This window comes from Vicia villosa, unplaced genomic scaffold (assembly GCF_029867415.1).
Source record: "Vicia villosa cultivar HV-30 ecotype Madison, WI unplaced genomic scaffold, Vvil1.0 ctg.000772F_1_1_1, whole genome shotgun sequence".
In the NCBI taxonomy this organism is placed as follows: Eukaryota; Viridiplantae; Streptophyta; class Magnoliopsida; order Fabales; family Fabaceae; genus Vicia; species Vicia villosa.
In genome coordinates, this window is record NW_026705344.1 from 261,516 (window position 1) to 278,223 (window position 16,708).

The window sequence follows — 16,708 nt, forward strand, 5'->3', positions numbered from 1 at the left end:
TGTATGTATTGATCAGAGTAGCTATCAACACATATGTTAGTGGTCAGTGGGTTCCAGCTCACCCATATTATACCATTGTCACGGTGAGAGTAGTTATCCACATAGTTATTATGCAGCCTCAACTTATTTCTAACCATACTTGCTTTGGCCAATTTAACTCTAGTTTCAAGTAAAATGCAAATCTCAGGTTGTAAGTTTAAGAGATGGGAGCTAATCTCGCTTAGCTTACCGGCCTTATTGAGCCCCCTCACATTCCATGAAACTAGCATGGATCAAATGCTAATTGAACTAAGGGGTCGATCTAGTCCCCTAATGCATTGAAATCATTGTTGCAGTGGAGAGATATATGTTTCTTTCCTCTATCCCTGCTAGGCCCATGTCCTCTACTCCCACCTTTAGGTGTGGACCATTCAAGTTCTCTGTCATTGTTGATAACAGCCACCCCCTTAGGAGTCTCCTCATCTTTGCTTTATTATGGATCCTTGGTTGCTACCACCTCAATGCCTTGACTAGCCTTTACTTAATAGGTTGCTGCTAAGGTTTCCATTGAGGCATAATGCGCTTAGCTGCACAATTGTGTCCAAATTTCTGACACTTCCCACAAAATTAGGCAACCACTCATACTCTACAGCCTGCTTGACCAACTTTCCTTCATAATTTTGTATAGTGATTTCTTTTGGAACTTGTTGTGGCATCTACTTCAATCAGCATCCTCACATAGGAAGCTCTCTTGCAATACCTAGAAAATCGGAAGGTTGTCAAACTTGAGTACCGTTCACCTTTACTTGACGACGAGGGAAACGTCGAGTTCACCTCATTTGAGCTCAAGAACGACGACGACTTAAAGGTTATGTAGATAAATTTTCAACGATACTCGTCGAAGGGTCCGATCGAGTTGGATGCAAAACTTTAAAGATCGGGAGAATATGTTATCAAAATGTTGTGTCGTCCTCAACTACCCGTGTATAACAATATGTAACTTTAATTTTATGTTGAACTATCCATGTAATTTGGATTATTTATGATAAATCGGTGCTTTGTTGCTATGTTTTTGTGTGTTTTGTTTCAGATTATATTTCAGATATGCATTTCCGAAATCTCATTTTTTTTAAAAAAGTGTCTTCGGATATGTATCTCGAAGACACACTTTTTCTAAAAAAATAGGGTTTCTTCGGATGTGAACATCCGAAATCACATTTTTCTTTTTGTAGAAAAAGATGATTTCAGAGATGCACATCCGAAATTTAATTGTATTATGTGTTTTTCACACGAGGTGTCTAAGAAAGCACACTAGTGTAAAAAGAAATTCTCATTGTAATTTTGTTGTTTGATTACCGTGACTCTGATTCTTAGTTTGATTACATTATGTATGTTGTTATGTGAAAATTACAATGAATTTACAGTATATTCAATATTTTATCAATTAAAACCCCAACACACCAAAACTCAGCACCTCCAACAAAACAACAACTTGGAGTCACTGAACTCTCTTCACCGGAAACGAAAACCTCGCCGGAATACGTCTTCGGAGTCCGTCGTTGATAGGTTGGAAGGCCACGTAAACCGTTCGATACTCCAGGTTTTCCTTTCTTCCTTTTATTCTATCCCCAATTTTCCATCCCCAATTTTCCTTCCTCTCTCCTTCTGCACAATGCCATTCCAGCGCTATTTGCGGCTGCGATAGCTGCTCATTGTAAAGGAAATACACCAGAGAGAAGGTTTAATATACGCATTTGAATCGTGCTGCATAGTGTAAGTTGATTATCTTTTTTATGTGAATTCTGGTAGGGGAGTTATAGTTTCTTGATTGTATCTTAGATGTATAATGTTAGATTAGTTATTTTGTGTTCTGAAATTTTTAATTTAAGGGAAGTTAGTTACATTTGAAGTTTGAAGAATATCTGTGAGAACCAATATGACTAGAAACCCTAATCATATGCTTCTTTTCACAATAGAAATTTAAGATTTAGTAGGAGTTGATTTCAAGAATTAAAATTCCGGCACCAGGTTTATTTATTTCGGCACTAATTTCTATTAGTGGAAGTACAATCATAAACAAAAACTATTGGTATAGAGAGAAGACCTCTAGATTATGTGGTAAGGAGAATAAATAAGATGAAGATAAGTCAAACAACTAGAGGAAGAGGAAAATCTAGAAAGACTATAAGATAAGTTATTAAGATAAATGTTGAGATTAACGATTTGGATAGAAGTATGGTCCTAGGTAGAACATTATGGCAAACGTTGATCCATATAGATGATCCCCACTTAGTGGGATAAAGCTTTGTTGTTGTTGTGTTGTTTTGCAAGACAATGACGATTAGGAGCACTAAGGAAGCAGAAACTTGAAAGGGACATAAATATGTGAATTAAATTTTGTATTACGAGATTAAGAAGCTTGTCTTGCTGTATTTGTATTTCCCATCAATTTTGTTAGGAATCTCACTTTAGATACTATTCTCTCCGTTTTACATTGAGTGTCGTTTTAGTAAATAAAATTTGTTTCAAAATGAATGTCATTCTCACTTTTCAATGTAGTAATGATTGCTATTTTTCCAATTTTGTCCTTCAGTTATTACTCTGTACACTACATCCAATGCATTTATAAGGTTAATTTAGTAAATGTACAATGTCTTATGACAATATTATTACCTTCTTTAATTTGTATGCAAAAACTTTAAACTGACACTTAATTTGAAACGGAGGGAGTAATGTTTTGTTTGAGAGTTTTGAGGGGAAGAGAGGGGAGAACTTTGAAAAAAGGGATGGATCGAGGGAAAGGAATAGAAGGATTTAGGTGGGAGGGTTTTGGAGAATTTATTTTAATTCAAAAACCAAAATCCCTCTAATTTGGGAAACTAAAAAATTGTATTGGAGGAGGGGTTTGGAGGGTTTAACACTCTTTTGTCATTCTATACAATTTTTTTTTTAAATATTAAAGATTTCTCTATATTTTTTTTGAAAATCATTTTTTGAAGCGCTCCCTTCCCCTCCCCTCGAAACTCCCAAACGAAACTTAAATTGGCAGTAACGGAAACTCCTTCCATATAGGACAATAACAAACTTCCCTGCTTACCGAATGACCAATTCTCTAGTCTGAAATAGATCAGTTGCTAAACTGACTGTATATACACGTAGAAAACTGTCTAGCCAAACAACATCTTAAACTTGTAAGTAACTACGTGCTGAGTCAGCATAGTCCTAGTTAGTTATAAATACTCATTCAATTAAGCATGGTAATCACTTTATCATTTGAGAAATATCAAAACAGAAGTGGAATCTTTTCTTCAATTTCTATGTTTCTAATAATATGTAGCATCTGAATAAGGAGTTTCCTTATAGCATTTTCTGTTGAATTCACAACTATCACTGGATTAGGGAACAAAGATAAGGAGAACAGATGAATTCTTCTAGACAAACGTGTGATGTAAGGGTTTGAACTCCTAGAGAAAAAAATAAAAAAGGATTGAAACAAATTAAACTTGGATTATATCCAGATTAAGCTAAGTTGGTAGAGACTGAAACAAACAGTATTTAACAAGCACTTGAATAACTAAGCGCACCACATTTAACAAGTATTTAACAATATTTCCCTGCCTTCATTTTTTTTCCCTCTATGGCTTATGGTTGTATGAAAATGAAGGAGAAGGGAGCATATTCCCTTTTGACCTAATTTTGGTTTCTCTTTGATATTGGGGGGACTTGGAGGGGAAGAAGACCAATTTATAAAATTTCAAACGCAGTGACTAAAATATCAATACATAAAATGTAACACACAATTATAATAGGGTATTAAAAGTCAATTAAGCCTCTCCTCTATTAAAAACTATGACTTCCCTTTCCCTATGAGTCATACAAAGAAAGGCTTATCTCCTCTACTATTCACCCATCTTCTCAACTAAACTAATTATTTAATTAAATCCCTCCCCTTCACTCGATCCACCCATTTAAACCAAACAGACCCTTATATCAATGGACGCAAAACAACAGTTTTTAATTGAATTAAATTGATTTCAGATAATTTTTCTATGGACCAAAATTTCTCAAGCATTTCTTTTTTGGTTACATTAACACCTCTTGCAGTGATTTAATATATTTAACATTCTTTGTTTCTATTTGCTACTGCTGATTGAGTTTTATTTGGGCTGATAAACATTTTTTTATCATCATGGTCATCCACTCTTTTTATGCTCCCTGACTTCATAATCCAACATTATACTGATTAATTTTTTTTCCTTGCAGTAAAAATGGCGAGTGATGACAATCTAAAGACATGGGTATCAGACAAATTGATGTCACTACTCGGATATTCTCAGCCCACAGTTGTACAGTACATGATTGGACTATGTAATTCATCTAAAATCATTTTATCACCCTAAAAATATATTCTACATAATCATTTTGGAAATGATAAGTTGGGATTCACATGCCTATATTTAGTAATCTCTTTTTTATTTTGCAGCCAAGCAAGCTACTTCACCAGCTGATTTAATGGGAAAGCTAGTGGAGTTTGGGATCTCAACAACAGACACTCGTGGGTTTGCAGAAGAAATTTTCTCAAGAGTTCCTCGTAGATCGTCCGGCTTAAATGTGAGTTTTGATCCAAGGCACAATGAATATAATGCCATTTTCATAGTGTATATCCAGTAAATTCTTTCTTACAGAAGTAGTTAGTATCTGCTGGCTATTGATATTTTTTTTTGCTCTATATTAGCAATATCAAAAACAAGAGAGAGAGGCTGCGATGTTGGCAAGAAAACAGGGGACTTACACCATTTTGAAGGATGATGATGATGATGATATTGACAATGGCCATACTGATGGCGGTGACGATAAATCGACGATAACTACTGCTTCTACATCAAGAAAGCCAGACAGTAATAAAAAACGTTTCAGGAAGAAAACTGAAGTTCAAGATGATCAGGATGATGAGGCAGAGTGTTCATAACCTATTAGATTCAATTTCATATTTATGCTCATGGTAAGCTGCTGACCAAAGTTTCTCCTAAGAAGGTTTGACTTATTTTGACCAAATGCAACAATGCAGGTGATTTTAAGGAGAGAAGGGGAGAGACAAGTTAAGAGAAGAACTGACCCTGATGAAGATAGTGGTTCAGAGGTACCATTTCTGTTTAATGTTTAGCTGTGTTTATATATGACATAGTTTTGCAACTGGTACTGATGATGTAAATCCTACTATATTCACCTGTTTGATTAATTTTGTTGCGCTGTTCGTCATATTATTGTTAGATGGTTGCATATCAGTAAGCTTTTTATATGCATGTTCGACACTATTGATCACTGAGTTTCTGCCTCTATCCTCTTTTGTTAGTACATTTTAATATGATTTATGCTCTCAAAAAGAAAAAGAAAAGATTTTGAATTGGTTTAATTTTTGTTGATCGTACCAAAGAGATCCTTTGATAATTTTTTTTCTTTAGAACTCTTTTTACTGATAATCAGTTTTGTAAAAGCAGTCTTATTATTTTTTTTTAATGTTCATCGATGTTTTTGATATGATTACCTGACTTTTTGCAAACAGTCAGAAGAAGAAAGATTGAAAGATCAAAGAGAGAAGGAGGAATTAGTGCAGCATATGAAAGAAAGAGATGCTGCAGGAACACGGAAGGTACTCATTATTAGTCAGATTTATTTGGTCACTTGTAGTTGTACTTGAAGACTACTGTTATGAAAATGCTTTTTTTGGTTGGTACCATTATGCTTAAGTTGGTATCTTACTTGTAGCTACATGAACATTTCCTTTTGGATAAAAGAAGAAAATTTGTTCAAAATAATGGGTAAAAATGTCCACGGACATCACTTTTATCAGTTTTCATTCTCAAGGCAATTCATATTAATAACATGGCTTATCTTTGTTTCATCTAAGTTGTCTGGTTATATCACAGCAATGGATGTTTTTTTAATTTGTCCCCCCCCCCCCCCCCCAATTAAAATTTTCTACTGTTAATTTGCAAAATATTCTGGCTTAAGGCTTACCTAGTTAGATCATATCCATTCCTTAAAATTTTGAGAACTTGCAAGAGTCTTAAATATAATTTAAAATTTACAAATACCTATTTTAGGGGCATTTTTTACACTGCTTAGTACATACATTTATTTATATATGTATTTATCATTTTCCCGTTTTTAACTTTTCTGTTTTTGCATTCTAACTGTTTGAATTGTTTCTTGTTTATCAGTTGACTGAACACAAATTAACACGAAAGGAAGAAGGTATGTATGCCACTGGATTGTTGAGCTTAGTAGCCTTACATGTATGCACATATAGAAGTGCACATGTGCCTTTATATCAACATGATGTTATTTCGTTTTATTGGTTCAATCTTTCTTCTAACAGAAGAAGCAATTCGAAGATCTAATGCTGCGGAGCAGGATGATATCCATTCTTTAAGGTTTGCTGTTTTATATATATGGCTTCTATATGAAGTATTGGTACTACGTTGCTCAGTAGTTCACCAATATCCCCCAAAAATATATTTCTTAATAACTATTCAGCAAATGACAAAATTATGTGGTTATGACTTCTAAATAAATAATATTTCAAAACAAAACACATCAATATATATATATATATATATATATATATATATATATATATATATATATATATATATATATATATATATTACCCACTGGCATCATTTTCCCAAATAACGAACAACACGAGTGCTTATGGCTCATTTTTTTTACTTGGTTTTTTAAGGAGGATATGCTTTTGATGGCTTAATGTTGGTTGCCGTATGTCACTTCACTTATTGTTTTCTTGCTGTTTCAGAAAGTTTTCAAGGCAAGAATACTTGAAGAAAAGGGAGGAAAAGAAATTAGAAGAACTGAGGTATGATTCTACTTTCATTTGTTTTCTTGAGGTTGTTTTTAGTTCCGATTTTATGTCAATGAACAAATTAATATTTGGTTTCTTGGTCATAGCTGTTATGTGCTAAAATGCTTGTTTTTCCTTAATCTTCCAGTTGAATTTGATAACTTTTTGAACGATTATTTCAGAGATGAATTAGAAGACGAGCAATATTTATTTGAAGGCGTTAAGCTTTCAGAAGTGGAACAGCGTGACCTAAGGTACTAGTTGCTTTTTTGAGTTCTCCTATTTTTCTTTTGTTACTTTATGATACATTCTTATTTCCTTAAAATGTTTTCGCTATAAAAATTCGTGTCAAGCAAATCATGTCAAGGAGATCCTTTACCCAACCTTGCTATTCTAGTCTTTCTTTAATTCTTATTTTTAAAATATATTGAAACATTTAGATTTGTTTTTATGGTGCTAGTGTCCAAATAAATATGTTATGAGAGTGGGTTTTTGGTTTCTCTATTAATGCATCATCTGCCCTAAGGTTGAATATCTTTGCTAGATGTTTCTAGATATAATTTTCCTCTTCTCTCATTGTTATCGAATATCAGTCACTGTGGCGCCTTGATGGGGATATCAGTTGCAGTTTTTGGGTTTGTCCCAATGGTAAATATAGGCTGATTAAGGGGTTCTCTGCGATAGTCCGCTATGATGTGGCTGCAAAGCGGTGGTATGACAGGATTTTGCCTCTCTACCACTGCCACAGGACTGCCATAGACAACACTGGTCTCTCTTTCATGAAAAGAGGCATAGAAAATACTCATTTTCCTGTGATACCTTGACCAAAGATGCCTGATTCTTCTTTTTCCTCTACCTATCTACTCCTCAATTTTTCTGCTTCTATTAGTAACGCTAAGATTCTAAGTGTTCCAGATATTTAAGTCTTTAAGATGAGGATGCCATTATTTTTGAGTAGTATGAAATATATCATAATATTTGTCTTGTATGAGTCATATCTCAAAATAGATGCACTATTATATATATGCTATCTTCCATTGCTCTAAGAGCCCCGCATCAAAACAAGTGTCCTATTCACTGTATAACCATGGTTGACACAAATTCTTTACATTATTACTTATTTAATTAATTAATGTATTCGACCTGTTTGTTAGGAGATAAGAGGTATACATAATTACATATACTTGTAAATTCTGCATTTGTACATGAAAGCTAGAACCCTTCCAACATTATGCAGAGTTTTTTAAGAGTTCTATATTCACTCAGTTTTCCGTATCTTTAGAGTGGAAAAGTTTTTATTTCTTAAGTTTTTTATTTCTCATTAGGCACAAGAAAGAGTTATATGAACTTATAAAGAAGCAGTCGGAGGAGGCTGATAATGTGAATGAGGTAATCAATAAGTTTGTTTGTATTTCATGAGTAGTGAGTGTTAGATCAGGATCAATTATTTTATTCTTTCATGGTTGATTATTGTTGAAATGTAATGACTTTTTTATTCAGTCAAGATAAGCTATTTGCCAGCTGTTTTGTTAGGGTTAAATATGTTGTTGGTCTTTATAAAATGACAACCTTTCAAGTTTGAACTTCAAATACTGTTTTAAATCTCTTCCAATAGACTGAACATAAATTTTTGTTAAATAGAGGGACTTAACATGAATAAGATATTTATATGGACTAAATTTTCATGGTCGTTATTTCATAGGGATTGAAGACATATTTAACCATTCTTGTTGTATATTTGGTCATGCTTTTGATTTTCTTTGATGATTACTTATTTACTACCTTACCGAATCTTTATGGTTATTCTTAAGAATTGTGGTTGAGCCTAACTCAAACTTACAAAACCGACTTGTAAGGTGAAAATTGTCCCACTTATACACAATATGTTTAGGCCACATATTGTCCGATGTGAGACTTTTAACACAGTACTCACACCAAATACTAATGGGCTTGTTGTGTCGATATAAATGATTAGTGGCCTGATAGTTTTATAGTAGGTGGCTCAACGATTCTTGAACCAGACTTTATATCATCTTAAGAATTGTGGTTGAGCCTAACCGAACCTTATAAAACGGCTTGTAAGATGATGATTAAAGGTTTTATAATTACTATGACGATCCTTCTCATTTACAATGGAGTTATGTATAAAGATTTCACAATCTTTTTTTTTTTTTGGGAAATTGGGATAGGGTCCTTGACAAAAGGATCATTTGGGATTGTGATAAGTTAAATACATCTATATGTGTCTGCTAAACTCTCATTTTCTTCTGGAATTTCAGTATAGAATGCCGGATGCTTATGATCAGGAAGGTGGCGTTAATCAAGAAAAGAGATTTTCTGTGGCCATGCAGCGTTACAGGTTTTCACTTACCCCATGATCTTCACTACAATTGAAAAATTATAAAAAGAAAAAGAAAAGGGTTGGATATGAACTATTATCATGATACCATTTATAATCTATTTCCTCAGGTTTTTATCCCATTGAGTGGACATGAATTTCCAAAAGGTACCTGCCTTATTGAACTTCTTTAACTGTGTTTATCTACAGGGATACACATGCTGAGGAAAAGATGAATCCATTTGCTGAACAAGAAGCATGGGAGGAACATCAGATCGGTATTATTACTGTGCTCCTTATAGTATATACATCCTTTTGAAAAATAAATTCCTATTCTTTTTCTGTATTTTAATACTTGTGCATTCCTTGATATTATCTTCCAGGAAAAGCAACACTGAAGTATGGTTCCAAAAATAAAAAACAAGCATCTGATGATTACCAGTAAGTTTGTTCATTTAAAATCAACTGTCGCCAATTTGATATGTAATCTGGTTCTGTTTTACTTATTAGCTGACACCTAAGTCTTAAATTAGTGCGCTTTTATTCTTTAGGTGTAGAATTGAAGGTGATTCATTAATCATTATGTATCTTTGAGTGCACACGTTACTGATCATAAACTTCATTACAATTTATGTATTTAGGTACGTGTTCGAGGATCAAATTGATTTTATCAAGGCATCAGTGATGGATGGAGATAAAGTATGTTATTGACTAAACTCCACTCATGATGTTTAATAGCGTCATTATTGTTTCTGAGCCAGATTTTCTTCACAGTTTGATTATGATGAGATGGAAGATTCAATTGAAAAGTCCAAAGTAAAGTCAGCATCAGAGGCACTTCAGGTAGCATTTCAGTATTCAATCAATAATGGCTTTATTAAGTGTAGTGGTTTGACAGGCGCTGCCTTGCCAGTTGATCTAAATTGTAAAAAATAAATATATATTCCTTTTATTTATTTGACTCCATTTTCATTCCATAAACATAACTATTTAATACTGTTATAATGAATGAAATGAAAATATTTCGTACCTTTTACTATTTTAAAAATAAAAAAAATAAAGGGGAATAGAGATTTGAGAGTCGGTTTTCAATTACTTTTGAGAGTCGGTTTTCAATTATTTTAGGAAGGATTGCAAAGGATCTAGTCTCTCGGAGAGGGACTGGTTAAAGCAACAGGTTGCAAGAAAGGGGATCTAGGGGAATTGATATCTCAAGGAGGGAATGGTGAATGTAACACGTAGCTAGTAAGACAATCAAGGGGTATCAGCGGAAATAAAGTTTGACCTGTATTAATATAAGAGGGGGCGAGCCGGAAACCTTGGCTCGGCCCTCCTTAAAATGGGTCGGACAGGCCCTACTTTCCTTAAAGCCTAAAAGTGGCAAAATGTCATGCCAGTGCCCGCCAAAAAATGGGGTGGGCAAAGTAGATGACGGATTGGAAACCTTGGCTCGGCTCTCCATAGATGGCGGGCTAAACGGCCAGGCAGGGTCTGCTTTTGCCATCCCTATATGTAGTGTGTTGGTCATTAGGCTGAATTAAAGATTGTTGAGATCCCACATTATTAAAAGAGTTATTCATGTAATATTTTAGGATTTATTAAGTAAGCTTACATGAGCTTACAGTAGGATTGATGTCTAATACGGTTAGTTACAGTTAGAACAGACCCAACAGCTTGTAACTGACTGACACTTGTCAGTCAGCCCTAGATCTTACCTGCTACAGCAGGTCACCAACTAGATCTATAAATAAAATCTAATCTGGTGTAATTAACAATCAATTACAATTCAGATTTCTCCATTGAATCCACGAAAATCATGGCTAATATTCAACATTCTAACACACATCAACTAGACACAAGGCCAAAGTAATCCTTATAATGCTGTTGCATCCCTCACCTCTAAAGCTAACCATTAGTCTCGGGCTTCTTGGAGTCTTTTAGTCTCTGAAAGTCAATGTTGAATTTGCACGACCATGGATGTATTTGATATCAGCCTGTGCATGACTTTTGTTTGTGTACAGTGATGAGCAAAAACTGATATTATATTATGCACATTTATATGGGCCATTCATACATGCACATCCAATAAAAACTTAAATGTTAAAGATTAGAATCCTCAATCTTCTGACACTATTAATTCATTAAATATATGTAATATAGTCACACTTCTCTGACTTCCTTTTTCAGGCGGAGAGGAGAAAACTACCCATTTATGCTTATCGGGATAAATTGCTCGAAGCTGTTAATGAATATCAGGCATGGTTACCTCTGCCCTTTCAATCTTTTTTTCCCATTTTATATTATGCTAGTTCTGACTTCTGGTTTTTGAGGAATGAATTTCATCTGTTGTCAAAGAACTGTCTTTTGCCTTAGTTTGATTCTACTACCTTTTTAATCACGTTTTCATGTATATAATTGAATATTGAATATTCATTTGAATTAACCCTTTAATAATTTCCTTAAATAGGTGCTTGTAATTGTGGGTGAAACCGGTTCTGGAAAGACTACACAAATTCCTCAATATCTTCATGAAGCTGGCTATACAAAACATGGAATGGTGCGGTTTTGATTTTGATTTCTTTTTTAATTTTTATGTTCATATAATAGGTTAAGTCATTTAAGAAATTTATTTGATGTCTTTGTTATATCGACTTTTATTTTTACAATTGGTAAATATTTTTGAGTGAATGTTACTTTGCTTAGCTGATATTTCATTTTATTATTTCTGCTTTGTTGTTGGCAATTGTTATTGTCATTTGTGCAACAGTGGCAATTGTTGTCATTTGTAGAATGTTATATTTTGTACAGATTGCATGTACTCAGCCACGTCGTGTTGCTGCTATGAGTGTGTCTGCTCGAGTTGCTCAAGAATTAGGTGTTAAACTAGGACACGAGGTATGCTATCTTCATTTTTCAATATTATAATTTTTGATTCTGTGCTGATTATAATATGGCTAGATTCTTTAAAATTTCTACTTCCTAAAACATGGTACAAATATGTACACACTATATGGGAAGCATGAGGTTTTCATTGATAAAGAGTTACATTATACATATCTCCTTTTTCCCGACTCAATTTTTCAAATATTAGTTATAAGTAATTCAAAGTTTTCTTTTTAAAGGTTGGGTACTCCATCCGTTTTGAGGATTGCACATCGGACAAGACTATTCTGAAATATATGACTGATGGAATGTTGCTGAGAGAATTTCTTGGTGAGCCTGATCTGGCAAGTTATAGGTGAGAGCGTATATTGGATTATGATTCAAGGGTTGGATGCTTTATGATTGTTTTCTTAATGTGCTTGCTAATATTGTAGTGTTGTGATGGTGGACGAGGCTCATGAAAGAACTCTCTCAACTGATATTTTGTTTGGATTAGTAAAGGTGAGTCCGACTGATTTTTTTTCTTTTTTGCTTTATAATCCAAGTGAGTTAAGTGGCAAATGATATAATTTTGTCCCTTGAATATTCACTATCTTTTGATTGCGACATTCAAGACATTTTTTGCATAAATTTATGCAATTATTTGCTTGGCGACTGATTTGTTGTTGATTACATGCATTATTTTTGTTCTAACTTGTGCAATGATTCTTTATTTTCGTTACTTTCTATAACTGATCAATACATTGTCTATGCTTATACCTGGATGGATTTAAAGCTCGTGCTCTGGTTAATTGTATATATAATCTGATTTCTAGATCTAACATTATAATTCTTGTGACAGGATATTTCTCGCTTCCGGCCCGATCTCAAGTTGCTGATATCAAGTGCTACACTTGATGCAGAAAAGTTCAGTGATTACTTCGACTCTGCTCCTATATTCAAAATTCCAGGGAGAAGGTATCCGGTTGAACTACACTTTACCAAAGCCCCGGAAGCTGATTACTTAGATGCTGCCATTGTCACATCACTTCAAATCCATGTTACTCAACCTCCTGGAGATATACTGATATTTCTTACTGGTCAGGAAGAAATTGAAACGGCTGAAGAAATCTTGAAGCACCGAACTAGAGGCTTAGGGACTAAAATTGCCGAATTAATTATATGTCCTATATATGCCAACCTACCAACTGAACTACAAGCAAAAATATTTGAACCAACTCCTGAAGGGGCACGAAAGGTTGTCCTTGCCACCAATATTGCAGAAACATCATTGACAATTGATGGAATAAAGTATGTCATTGATCCAGGATTTGTAAAGATGAAAAGTTATAATCCAAAGACAGGAATGGAGTCTTTACTTGTGTCTCCCATCTCTAAAGCCTCAGCAATGCAGCGAGCTGGTCGATCTGGAAGAACAGGTCCTGGGAAGTGCTTCCGGTTATATACTGCATACAACTATCAAAATGATTTAGACGACAACACGGTACCTGAAATTCAGCGGACAAACCTCGCAAATGTGGTTCTGACTTTAAAAAGTCTTGGTATTCACGACTTGTTGCACTTTGATTTTATGGACCCCCCACCTGCTGAAGCCTTATTGAAAGCCCTGGAACTTCTATTTGCTCTAAGTGCTTTAAATAAGCTTGGTGAGTTAACTAAGGTAGGTAGACGGATGGCTGAGTTCCCAGTTGATCCTATGTTGTCAAAAATGATAGTCGTTTCAGAAAAATACAAGTGCTCAGAAGACATCATTTCTATTGCTGCTATGCTTTCTATTGGAAACTCAATATTTTACCGTCCAAAGGATAAACAAGTGCATGCTGACAATGCAAGGCTGAATTTTCACACTGGAAATGTTGGAGACCATATAGCATTGCTAAAGGTTCAATTGCTTTTGAGTTTTTGTGCTTAGTTGGTTATTGACTTGTCTATTTTCATTTGTGTATCTTGGGAAATGAAAGGCGCAATTGTTGATCTCATTACACATTGAGTATTTGTTGTTAATTATGTATTAGCATAGTCCCAACTAACTAATTAGAGCTTGTAAGATAGAGAAGAATAACATGATATGAATATAGTATGGAAAAAATAAAGATATGTCTTCAATTTTGAGGTGGAAATTATGATGGAGACCATAGGTCTCTCTCAATACATCATGGAGTAGGATATTCTGTATTCATATCATTCTAGCAATCCTTTCTTTACCTTAGTTATGTTAAAATATACCATTGTCCCTGTTGTGAACTTATCTCTTCACCTAGACATAATGTTTGTCAATCAATCACGAGTTACGGCAAGATTACTGTTTGGGTGCAATGCATGCATATCTATCATTATAAGGGCACTATTGATATATTTCCTTGTTCTAGATTCTTGTTGGACCTCATTAATAAATTATATATATTTTTTTCAGGTGTACAATTCTTGGAAGGAAACTAATTATTCAACACAATGGTGTTATGAAAATTATATTCAGGTATGGCTCTTTGCTTTGAAAAGTGAAAACTAATACTGTTGCACGAATAAGTGAAAAGTAGTGGAGATAATAGTGGTGTATCTATTTAGAAATGTTTATTTAGTTTACTAATTTTTAATTTAATTTGTTCATATAACGCAACCAGTAAAATTATGTATGTTAATCATGTCTTCTTTGCTCCGCTAAATTAAGCCTGTTTCGTTTTATTCATAATTCAAATTAAGAAAGTTTCACTTTAACTATATTTTGATGTTTAGGTAAGGAGTATGAAACGGGCAAGGGATATCCGTGATCAACTAGCAGGTCTATTAGAGAGGGTTGAGATCGAGCTTACAACAAATACTAATGATTTAGATGCCATCAAGAAATCTATAACATCAGGTGAACTTTTAAAACTTGTAATCATCATTTACATTAAGAATCTTTTTTTCATCCTACTGATTCAAAATTTTAAAAAATGCAGGATTTTTCCCACACTCAGCAAAATTGCAAAAAAATGGATCATATCGAACAGTTAAACATGCGCAGACTGTTCACATACATCCTAGTTCCGGATTGGCACAGGTAATTTGCTTTTGTATATTGACTGCGGTGTTCATTGTTGCATGAACATTCATTATAAATACTGGATGGGGATTTCTGTGTTCTGATAAAATATATCTATTTTTTTTCCTTTTTACTTTGTTTATACTTAAGGTCCTTCCAAGATGGGCTGTGTACCACGAACTAGTTCTCACAACCAAGGAGTATATGAGACAGGTATTCCCTACATTTAATTAATTCAATGTTAACTTTTTTTCAATGATTTTATGGGAATAACTGAAACTGTATATTTTTATTTCAGATCACGGAGTTAAAGCCAGAGTGGTTGGTGGAGATAGCCCCTCACTATTACCAGCTTAAGGATGTTGAAGACAGTATGCTCTCTATCTCTATTTCTAATATTACTTCGAGATCATATTTTTGAGTCACGCCATCAAATTTTGCGATTCGTGTGAATCAAACTTCTTTATATTTTTATTGAGTTGTTGAAACAAATTTTGTTGCAGCGAATTCAAAGAAAATGCCCCGCGGAGAAGGACGGGCATAGAAGCACTGACCACTAGCAAATTTCCATGGAATTGAAACTTCACACTGACAGGGAGGGGGAGTACATACATCAGTTAGAAAGTGGGTTTTTCCTGGAGGCAAAATGTTGCCCTTATAGTTGAAAGATGATGCACTGTAAATATATTTCTTCTGTACACCTAGCCTTGATTTTGGCAACTATTATTGATATTAAAAATATATTTATTTATTCTCTTATACAAATATTTTTGATATTAAAAGTCTATTAACAAAAAATTATTTATTTATTCTTTTATACAAAAAGTAAATCAAAAAATTATATTTCTTCTTGATATTATTGATATTAAAAATATATTAGCAAAAAATATTGATTGATATTAAAAATAGAGAAAAAAAATATGCAAATATTTTTATACTGTCAATCAATCAGGGGTGTATATCCAACCAAATCATACTTTTAATTTAATTTACAGCGACAATGCGCTACCTTTAACTTATTAAAAACATATTATCTTGTTATGATATTATTGATATTATAATATTAAAAAATATATTAACAAAATATTTATTTATTCTTTTATAAAAATATTTTTAAAAGTAAATGAAAAAATGATTTTTTTTCTCTCTACTTCTTCAAAGTAATTCATTCCAAACTAATCGTTTGTATTTTATGGCCTACGTCATCTAACGACATTGCAAATATTAATAAATAAAAACAATTTCTTTATACACACCTCCCAGGCTTCTTGACAACTCTAAGCCAAATTTTCTAAATGCCCCTATAATTCAGAGATGCAACTCTGAACAAATTTTTTTTACTTTTTTTAATTAAAAAATATAACTTCAGGAGTGTACTTCTGAAGACACTTTTTTTTGGAGAAAGGGATGTTTTCGGAGAGACTTTTTTTGGGAAAGGGATGTCTTCGGAGATAAATATCCGAAATATTATAATTTTGTCTTAAAATTTTTCGGATATACATATCCGAAAGAACTCAATACTTACGAAAAAAATTAAAAATCAAAGTGAATCAATACAATTCATAGTATAATTAATTGTATTAATGAAAATATATTATTAAATATATATCATTATAATTAAGAT

The 16,708-nt window shown here is 33.5% G+C and overlaps 1 protein-coding gene across 3 annotated transcripts; it reads left to right on the forward strand.

The window, feature by feature from the left end:
• The first annotated feature begins 1,348 nt into the window (after positions 1 to 1,348).
• LOC131631088 (pre-mRNA-splicing factor ATP-dependent RNA helicase DEAH1-like) lies at positions 1,349 to 15,860 on the forward strand. Of its 3 annotated transcripts, none has more exons than XM_058901871.1 (28): positions 1,349 to 1,752; positions 4,243 to 4,347; positions 4,463 to 4,590; positions 4,715 to 4,933; positions 5,048 to 5,119; positions 5,543 to 5,629; positions 6,201 to 6,234; positions 6,359 to 6,413; positions 6,797 to 6,856; positions 7,024 to 7,095; positions 8,167 to 8,230; positions 9,121 to 9,200; positions 9,390 to 9,457; positions 9,563 to 9,620; positions 9,821 to 9,878; positions 9,954 to 10,022; positions 11,367 to 11,435; positions 11,647 to 11,736; positions 11,988 to 12,074; positions 12,302 to 12,417; positions 12,497 to 12,563; positions 12,904 to 13,944; positions 14,476 to 14,538; positions 14,796 to 14,919; positions 15,002 to 15,102; positions 15,235 to 15,297; positions 15,383 to 15,455; positions 15,588 to 15,859. In XM_058901871.1, exons 2-28 carry the CDS (start codon positions 4,248 to 4,250, stop codon positions 15,626 to 15,628), a joined length of 3,159 nt encoding a protein of 1,052 aa, XP_058757854.1. In that variant the 5' UTR covers positions 1,349 to 1,752; positions 4,243 to 4,247; the 3' UTR covers positions 15,629 to 15,859. The 3 variants fall into 3 exon arrangements, with proteins under 3 accessions (XP_058757854.1, XP_058757853.1, XP_058757856.1); XM_058901870.1 differs by having other exon boundaries at positions 1,350 to 1,579; positions 15,588 to 15,858; XM_058901873.1 differs by lacking the exons at positions 1,349 to 1,752; positions 4,243 to 4,347; positions 4,463 to 4,590 and having other exon boundaries at positions 4,839 to 4,981; positions 15,588 to 15,860.
• The last annotated feature ends 848 nt before the right edge of the window (positions 15,861 to 16,708 follow it).